The sequence below is a fragment of the Cariama cristata genome, unplaced genomic scaffold, assembly GCF_000690535.1.
Source record: "Cariama cristata isolate BGI_N322 unplaced genomic scaffold, ASM69053v1 scaffold4225, whole genome shotgun sequence".
Lineage (NCBI taxonomy): Eukaryota > Metazoa > Chordata > Aves > Cariamiformes > Cariamidae > Cariama > Cariama cristata.
The window spans coordinates 2,662-12,641 of record NW_009619250.1 but is presented as its reverse complement, the minus strand read 5'-3'; the positions used below and the strand labels follow the sequence as shown (position 1 = coordinate 12,641).

Sequence of the window (9,980 nt, the reverse complement as noted above, 5' to 3'; positions counted from 1 at the left end):
ACTATGCCATTGCACATACACATTCAGAAAAGCAAACCTTTGAGGTATGTCAAGATTGCTCTACCTTAAATTGTGCTACTTTAAATCACTCATCAGTGTTGATATTCTTGGTCCTGTTGAGTCTGCATGCTGTGGTCCCGTTCCTATTGACAGTCACAGACCTCACTTCTGGCTGTTCTTTCCAAAACTTCTGTAGAATGACACTAGCTGGACCCCATCCTCCTTGGGATAGTATCACGAAAGGCTTTAAAACTCTTTTACTCAGCAATACGAGAACAAAATCAACATTCATATGCTGTCAGCCAGAATGTGGACTTCAAAATATTTGCTCAGCAAAACAGTAGATTTCCCCTCAGACATGTGATTGAACACTGAATAATTTATTTTATTCAAATTTGGGTTTGGAGCCATGGTGTTAACATTTGGGCTAGTTTAAATAGCTAGAAACACTGAAAACTTCTTTTATTGTAGGTAACTGTTGGGTCTGGCTAGAGAAAGAATAGTGATGAGGCTCTTGCCCTTGGAATAATGGATGAGCTAAGGGATTTGGATGTATAGAAGAAGGTGTGGCTGCATTCAGGTGTGGTGTAAATAAGGCTGGGATGTATGCAGCGTGCGGCAGTGCAGGGAAGGTCAGTGGTGAAGGGTGGAGGGGGGTGGTGGAAAACAAGTGCAATGAGTGTCCTGTCAGCAAAGCAGGGTGGGAGGGAATAAGGGCTGGCGCTAACGGGGAAAGTGATATGGGGGCAAAATGTGCCTGAGAGAGCGGGTGGAGGTGTGCCAGGGAGAGGTGGCTGCTGTGAGGATGTACAGATGCTGAGACAGCAAAGCGTTGCAGCAGTGCGTGGTGGATGGTGGTGACAGTAGCATGCTGCTGAACAGGGAGGGCAGGAACTGCTGGTGTTGCAGAGAAGGCAGCTGGTCCTGGGGCAGGCAAAACTTTCAGATGTTTTGCCAGAAGTTGTTTCTGCACATGCTGCTGGGCTTGCAGCTGCAGCAACTTGTATTTGTCTACTTCCTCTGGTGAAAATGTGACAGGCTGCTGCGTTAAAGGAGGGGAGGTGGATTTACTGTACACTTCTAGGTCATTTACTGTGTCATCATACTTCTGCATAGCATTGTCACAAAGACAGCCTGAACTGCCTTCTGCCCGGCTCAAGTCCATGTTTACATCATGTAATTCTTCTTTGGTCTCTGTTGAATTAGCAACAACAGGGTATCTATTAGAGGGAAAAGCACCAGGGAAATCATTTGGTACTGGGTCACAGCTTTGTATAAAGGGTTGCACTTCACTAATGAAGAGATTGGATGGTTCCTTTATTGCTGTGTTCCTTTTTATGCTCGGGCTCTGATAGCCTGTTCCTATTTGAATGATGTCTTTAAAAAGACAATGATCATAATCAGTGCCTGTTGAAAGAGCAGCATTAGTTATCTCTGATGTTTCAAAGTTGGTTTTCTTCACACTGTTTTCCAACAAATTGATTTCATTATGCCCTGTGTCATTATTACCTACGCTTAGCAGTTTCTCTGGCAAAGGTAACATTGCAATGTCATCTACTGATGATGAAAACTGAAGAGCAAAGTGACTTCGTGAGCGATCATTTAATTCTACCCCACAAGTGTTTGAAAATCTGTCTGAATTGTGCATTTGTTCCTGGGTTTTCTTGGACTGCACTTTTTCTAAAAGTAACTTGGCTGTCAGTGACTTTCTTTTTCCACATATGTCTTTTGCCAGGGTTTCAGAAGAGCAGGTGGCAAAGTTTTTTGACTGACCATTCACGTTCAGAGAGTCGTAATGTGCAGCTCCAGCTTTTTCCGGTTCGTTGTTAGAACCTCTTTCTGTATCCTCTTTTGTTTTGTTGTGACAGTTGTCAGTCTCTTTTGAGAAGGATCCTGAACTGCTAGCTCTTGATTTTCTGCTACAAGATGATCTTTCGCTGCTTCTTGAATCTCTGGTGGAACAACTTTTGGAGATATGGTAGCTTCTACTTCTACTACGCACTTTGCCAAAATGCTGGTGTCTATGTCTGCTATGTTTAGATCTGTCTCTGTGTTGTAAAACTTTATGTCTTGAACATCTTCGATATTTAGTTGTTCCCCTCTGTGTACAGTTTCTAGTACTGTGACTTCTACTATGACAAAGATAATCCTCATCTGTATCATCAGAAGTGAAAATACACTTGTGCTTTCTATGTTTACATTTGTGCCTTTCAGCCACCTTGCTCTTTCTTTTACAACAAAAAGGGAAATGATTTCTGTGATTGTTTGGTGTGGGACTCACATAGCTCATGCAGCTACTTGTACCGCTAACTGAAGTGTCAGAAGAGCTGGAATGTCTGTCACAGGAGGATTTTTGAGGAGATGGGAATCTCCAGCATCTCATGTAACTTTCACATCCTTCATTTTCTGAATACCTGCTGTTTGAACTGGATTTATAACTAAGGAAACTTCCACTAGAGTCTTTTCCACTGTCACTTATGTCACTGCTGCAGCTGGCCACATCTTGAATGGATCTGCAGTCATTTTGGTTTTCGTGTTTTTCCTCAGAATAAATTAAATGACATTTTGCAGCTTTAGACTTTTTAATCCTGGACATAAAAGCAGAAAAGGAAATATTTTCATTTCTAATGTTCTGTTTTTTTCTTTCACAGCTATGAAAACGATGCTTTAAAGGTCTTCTCAGTGTGGTTGTGTGAAGACTTTTTTCTGTCACACAATCCTTTTGTGAGACATCAAGGTAAGCAGGCACTTTGGGTATATTTTCATTCAAATAATCTGCAATGCATTTTTGACTATTTTCATTCATTTCTTTCCCGATGTCTGACTCAGCTTTTTGCTTGGCCTTTCTTGGATTTAGGGAACCTTTCATCTTCTTTGGTTTCAACAACTGATTATCTTGTTCATTTGACATTTGCTTGTGTTTTATTAAACCTGAGGCTTCATTTTCATCTGCAGTCTTATTTATAGAGTGTTCTTTGCAGCTTGCTTTGTTTGTTTCATGCTGTTTACCATCTCTGTGATTTAAAGAGAGTCTGAAGTCAAAATACAATGGATTACAGCCATATGAAATACAGGGCTCAGTTTTTGTAAACAAAAGTAATTCTGTGGGCCACTGCAGAGCAGTGGTGCCATCTTTGCTCACTACATGGAGGAATGGCAATGCCTGGGGCTTAACCTCTTTAACCATGGTCTCCTTTGGAAGTGTTTCCATACTCCCGTTTGTGGTTTCTGAACTCTCCAAAGATCTTTCTCTTTTTACCGCGCCAGGACTGTCATTGATGTTACTTGTGCATGCCAGCTCAGGTGCTGGCTGCTGTGAGAACCCAGGTAACCAGTCAGGCAGGCAGGTGTTGCTGTGCAGGTACGTGTTTGGCTGTGTACAAAAATTGCTAGCTTGGCATGAAGGTGAAATGAGAGTTTCTAAAAATTGCTCAGACTTACACAATTTTCTCTCTTGCTCTGTTTCTCTAAGTGAACCAGAAAAATCCAAACCTGAAAGCTGTATTTTGACTTTGGAAAATGAAGGATGAGCACTGATCTTTTCTTTGAGTTCTTTATCACTACTTTTATCATTTTCCTTTAGCATTTTAGGTTTTGCAGCTACATGACTCGATGCACAGTTATCCATATCCATTTGGCCTTGTGTAATAGGTGGCCCTTTATCCAAGCTGGCTTTCACATCCTCCTCCAAAAGTGTGCCAGAACAACAGCCCTCAAGAACTTGCTTTGTTTTATGGTTGGGGGATTCACTACAATCATTTCCTTCTTCAGAGTTCTCACTGAAGACTGATGCCGAGGACTCGAGCTTCAAAGGGACTTTTTTAGAGAATGAGAAAGACACTCCTGCCCTTTGAGAAGTATTGCTGCTATCTGGGAACACTTGTGAGACTTGATTTCCAAGTGCATGGGGTCTTTCAGTAGGGGACTGGTGCCTGCTTATGATAAGCTGCTGTTTCTCTGTTACGCTGTTGGAGAAACCTTGTCCTTCACTCGTGGTGGTTCTTTGAGAACTGACAGTGAACTTGCCACCTTTGTACAGGAAAATGCCATCTGGTGATTGCTGCTTTTCCATGACTAATCTGGGGGCTTTAAGCAATGGTCCAGTCCCAGTGATGCTGCAAGGTAATAAATAAAAAAAAAAGAAAGCTGTATTAAGTAATCAAGTTAAGACAGAACTCACATTTCACCATGTCTGTCTGGTAAAGAAGGGTGTCACTCATGCTGTTACGAGGGAAAACTACATTCCTAAAGTTTCTAAAGGGTAAATGTGCAGTCTAGCCCTGAGCTTGGGCTTCAATATGGGCAAAACAGTCTTTACATGTAGGAAATTATATCATTTGAAGTCAGCACATGAATGCTCTTTTTCAGAATTTTGCCCATGTACATCCAGAATAAACAATATTGTCTTTACTTTCCATTTAAGGAGAAACTGGCTGTGGTAAGTCTTGGTTTTCTGAGAGTTCATTGCAAAGGCAATTGTGCCTTGTTCAAAATGAGACACTTCCACCTGGATCATCTGCAGAATCAAACTCTCAAAGAGAAAAGGCAGCATTCTGCTTGCTTGAGGAAGGCTTATGTACGATATTTTTAAGAGTATATTTTTATTTTATCTTTATATTATTCCACAATAAATGACTTTGTGAAATATTCAGAGGTATTAATGCTAAAACTATCACCAAACATTGATGGGGAAAGGACACAAGGTGGATTTCCATCAATACTAATGGCAACTTCAGTGCTCTCATTATTAACAATCACTTGACTTACTTTTTGCTGTATTTTCTCATTCTGTATTCTACTTTCCTTAGTTACATTTTTCCTCTTCCCAAGACCTCTCTGATTTTAAATCTGTGGTTTAGTTTTCTTGTACTTTTAAAAAAAAATCAACTTACTCTAAGAAGGCCGTAACACGGTAAATCATTGATTTCTTACAATAGATAATTAATTGAGATTGGAATGACTGTTGCCATTTTCCATTAGAGATGGAACATATATAGTCGCCTTACAAATGTTATTCCAAGTAATATTTTAAACATGTATTTCATTAGACCTATTATCTACGTTTGCAATCAATGTGGTACTATAGTACGCTTACATAAAAAAATTTTGGAACCAGCTTCAGTAAAAAGTTTGATCAAAAATTAGAAAATATTTTAACTAAATGTAAGTAAATCATAACTGCCAGATCTGCATAACAACTATCTACAAATACGCTATCATGTTTTATAAATGCTATAAAAGTGCATTGATCTTCAGCAGTGGGAATGACGTAAAGACTCCCTGGAGTAGGGTCAACTTGAAGTATGAGAATATGTATGCATTTCTGAGAATATATTTGCATTTGCCACAAGTTTGACTTCAGGAGTTACAGATTCACCCCTATTTGTACATCAAGAAGAAATTATCTCTTGGAGAGGGCATGTAAAGAGACCCTTTTCAAAGTCTCCTTGGAACAGCAAAATAAAGCTGCATTTTCAGTTTTTCTGTGCACGAGATCAACAGTAATTTTTTTGTCAAATTGTATTAGCTTGTTGTAAGGAACTCTGTTGGAACCTGAGACAGAGTTCCAGCTCAGGGACAATAAGAAGTGTGTGTATGTGTGTGTGTGTGTGTGTGTGTGTGTGTAGACTTTTGCTTAGAAAGGCTAACTTTCTGTTTTACTTTAGCAACTGGGAATGCTACCCCTCTGCCAAGATCACAGCTGTCAGTCACCCCTGAACCTGTTAGTCATTACAAACAGGAATAGCAGGCACTGTCTTTTCAGGCTCTTTGTAAAGGATTACGGACTCCTGTCTCTTTCTAAGAGCAAACCCACTTTTTCCCTCCCAATCTCACTCTGACTTTCCTATTATCACTGACCTTATCGGCCTGAGACTGGATCTTCAAGTGTGGGGGCATAAAGGCATCCTCCCACAGGCAGTTAGCATTTCTTTCAGTAGATTTGTATGAACATAGAGTTGTAACCATAAAGGTGATACATTAGCACTAAACTGTTATATTTCAGCAGATTGCTCAAAAGCAATTACATAGGCCAAAACGAGTGTATAATAAACTCTGAATGTTATTATTTCCAGGGCAGAGTAAGCTTGATATGAATTTAAAAGGATGCCAGTTGAATTATCTACTTAACTCATTACAGTCATAGATTAACATAAACAATTGGTCTGATGGCAATCTATTCTACTGAAGCATTCAGTGTCATTAAACAAAGGAGATTTCTCAAATATAAAAGTTTATTAGTGCAAACTTGTACTTTATCTTGATATTCATCAACAGAGCTAACAGTATGGGATAAACTGAACTCAGTTAATTACTTATTTTTCATTCACATAATGGTACTTCCATTACTCTATGGAGAAACTATGAGAATAATCTCACTATACTAAAAGTAGTGAAAATGATTCACAGACTAAGCACAGATGCTGTGAAAGGTGTTTTTCCTCTCCTGTTCACTTACTATCAAAAGATAAGACAGTTATACTAATCTATTCAGGTCAGTTTGAATAAGGTAAAATGGTGATATTATAAAAATATCTTCAAACCACTCAGTTCAGAAGAGATGAAAATAGCTACAGGAGAGAAAAACACAAACCTTCAAATAGCAAGTAATGAATTCAGGGGCTTTCAATTTTATGGTTTGCAGAACACAAACATATGGAGTTGAGGACAGCTGAAAACAGGTTACAGTATACACGATCTCTGTACATTACAGACTGTAGGAGTAAAAATATGGAGATTTCTTCTGGGACTGAGGACAGAGAGCATTAAAATGTAATATAAATTTTAAATACTTGCCATTCTGACTGCTTCCGTAACTCTGCAAGCTGGTGGAGCCGCTTGAGTGCTTTTTCCTGTTTCTTCTCATCTTTCCATGACTTTGAAGCCACATTTCGAGCAAATTCCCTTTGTTTTAAATCTTTCAATCTCTGTGTGAAAAGAACAAAACAAGAAGGGATTAAATATGTACACAGCAGATGCATTTCCTCTTACTCAATTTATTTGCTTTTGGTGAAGTTAGTATGTAAATAGAGAGTGAAAATATACTTAAAACGCTATCATCCTAAGAAAAGATTGGAAATACTATTTTTGCCTAACAAAACAACATGACTGGGCCATCACTATTCAACTGATATATACCTACATATGAATGGTAGCTTTTTAGTTTGTTTTGAATACACAAATCTCTTGTGTACAAATACATACACAAAACTAGACTCCACTTAATGTAATTGAAATTTTCCTATTTAATTCAGTCAGTAGGAATTTAATCCACAGGCGTATACTGGAACAAAGCTGAGCTCGTGTGTGTAATGTATTTTATAGATCTCTATACTTGCACATGTATGCATGGAGGTATATGTGCTTTGGCGTTGGTTTTGTAGCTTTTTAAGACTACATTTTTTTTCAAAGGTGAGAATTACTGTCTGAAACATTTGATCAGGAAACTCTTTTACAGTTATTTTCACATTTTTTTTTAATCTCCTTGAACATCTATAAATCAGTTAGTTCCTGTTGGAGAGAGCAAAATTCTTTGCCTTTATTACATTTTTTATTGCCTGGTTTTGCACTGCTGATAGTATTAAAAAAAAAGTGAAGAAGACACAAACCAAAAAGTGTCAGAAATATCCTCTGTAAAAAAAAGCACTGCTATCTCACCTTTGAGTTCACTGTGCCCTCTAGGACTCAGCAGGTCACGTCCAACTTTACAACTTCCCAGTTCAGGTCCATGCTTCCATGCTCCATGTCAGAAATGCCTTCCTCCTCCCTTCACCACCTCTCCAGTGCTGTGGTGTTTGGGGAAGGCAGATTTACAAGCCAGAAGGGATCTCTGGTGCATTCAACCAGATGCCCAAACTGGAAACCTTGAAGACCAGGACTGAGAACTAAACTGCTGCATCCACTTGGCCCTTGGTGTGGAGGTGGCCCTATGCTCTTCCATGAAATTCAGAACTGTAGTATCAACACCAGGAAGTGCTAAATTTTCCATGGAGCCTGTTGTTTTTGCAAGCTACACTTGAAGAAAGGCTTTGGTATATCAGTCATTTTTAAACTGTTGCTCAGCTGCCAGCATCTATGCCTACTTGCCTGTCCACCGGCACCTAAAGATCAACATTCTAATCACTGCCATCATCTCATGCTGTTGTTTCCCTCTAGCATGGCCAAAAGTGCAACATGCATCAGTAGGATAAATTGGAGGCTGACCCAGCATTGTAGCAGCAAATACTGCTTTCTGCAGCTCAGGTATGTGAGGCAGTCTATCCATGGCACAGAACTCTGCCCAGGCCAACAGCCATGCATGTTTGAGAAACAGGGCTGAAGGCAGGGGGTCTTCAGCTTGTAGGGATCAACAAAATGATGAATGCATGACAGAGAACTACCTTCTGGAGAGAGGTCTAGCTTTTGTCAGTAAATGAAGACAAAGCAAATAGATGAAAACCACTGTGTGGTTGTTTTATACAATCTAAAGAAGTGGCAGCTTTTTTTTTCTCCAGCTAAAATGAAGTCATCCAGTTAGTGGCCATGACATAATATGACAGGGTTCATATTTATGTTCTGTGAAGAGTGCTGAAAAGCTGTAGTGGGTATCTCCCACCACTGTCACATTAGCTGTCCTTTAAGTATGGGATTTTTTAAAGAGCCAGATAGCATCTGTGAGAGAAAAATAAATAAATGCTGTGAGACTGAGAACAGAAGTTTTTTGTTTGCTCTCAGCCCTCTGGACCCCAAGACGTGTGCCTCTGGACACTGATCTGGAGGCACGGAGAGCTGGGCTGCCCACAAATCAGATGCTCAGGGAGCTTTAGGGCTGGCTCTCAACAACTCTAATGTCTCTGCACAGGCAAACTCCCTTGGATTGAGGACAAGAAGGCCTGAAAGGCAGTTGCTCAGGGAACTGGTGCACCACCAACCAGCAAGAACCATCCCACCACCCGGTGCTCCTTGAAAGTTTAACGTATTCATCAGAAATATTTACAGTCTGTCAAATCTGTATGTTTCTCTGGAAGGTTTCTATCAGCTCCAACATCTAGTACTTCGCTGAACTAGACTGAAACAGGACAGCTGCAAAGTCCTCTTTAAAGCTCTCAGGCTTCAGTTCCTTGGAGAGAAATGGTTGCTCCACTGCATTTTTAGCTTTTTTGTGTCCCCTTACATGCCCTCCCTCACTGTTCACTTGCCCCTTGCCAGGCCAGTCATATAGCCCTCCATTCCCTCAACCTCATTCCCTGCAATCTACAGTAAAATGGATGAATATGTAAGAACAATATTACTTCTGGTCCAAGAAAGAAGCTTTTAAAATAATACGTAAAGCCATAGCTGTAAAAGAAATCAGAGAATCTTACCAGAATGAATCCACAGTTTCTGTCACCTAAGCAATATTTACAAGAGTGTAGAGATATTTAAGCAGTAAAGGTCTTATCCTCCACAGAAAAACATAGGTAGTCTTGAGTCTTATTAACATCTTCAATGTGAAGAAAGGGCAAAGAAATACATTTGAGAAATGTCCTTTAGCGCCGCTTGCTATGTTTTAGCTGTCATCGTGAGCTGTTCAGCATCACACATAAAGCATTCATGAGGAAAACCAGAAACAGTTTCTACTTGTCAAGGAAACAAAGAACAACGTGAAAGCTAGTACTACGGAGCACAGGTACTGCAAAGCAGTGCCATTTCAATTCTTTGACAGTTAGGATGATAATCAACAAAGCAAATGGACCAACACTAAGAATAGAAGTTCTAGCAGTATTTTTTGCTCTCTAATGGCATACAGCATGTGTCAAGGAAGTAGGGAAAAGAATAAAAAAAATGTAGGTAAGCATAGTGAAGGACTCATCAACTGGAGACGAAATCCAAGAAATCAAAAGCATCTACAGTCTGAGCAGAGGAAGAGCTCTCCCTGCACATCCCCTCATCAAAACAAAAAAAGCTGCACTGTCAGAGCTCCAGTTAGGAATCATAATGAAGTTTGTCAGCTATGTCGGATA

The 9,980-nt window shown here is 39.8% G+C and overlaps 1 protein-coding gene across 1 annotated transcript; it reads right to left on the bottom strand.

Annotated features, from left to right (window-relative positions):
* Positions 1-427: 427 nt before the first annotated feature.
* Positions 428-7,728, bottom strand: ZNF804B (zinc finger protein 804B). Its single transcript, XM_009701160.1, has 3 exons — positions 7,708-7,728; positions 6,796-6,926; positions 428-4,115 (listed from the first exon to the last, which is right to left on the bottom strand). Exons 1-3 carry the CDS (start codon positions 7,726-7,728, stop codon positions 428-430), a joined length of 3,840 nt encoding a protein of 1,279 aa, XP_009699462.1.
* Positions 7,729-9,980: the final 2,252 nt, after the last annotated feature.

Coding starts and splice junctions, on each gene's coding strand:
- ZNF804B (XM_009701160.1), bottom strand. CDS start 7,728: ATGGACCTGAACTGGGAAGTT. Junction 6,927..7,707: donor TGGACCTGAACTGGGAAGTT/GTAAAGTTGGAC, acceptor CTTTTCACACAG/AGATTGAAAGATTTAAAACA. Junction 4,116..6,795: donor TTACGGAAGCAGTCAGAATG/GCAAGTATTTAA, acceptor ATTACCTTGCAG/CATCACTGGGACTGGACCAT.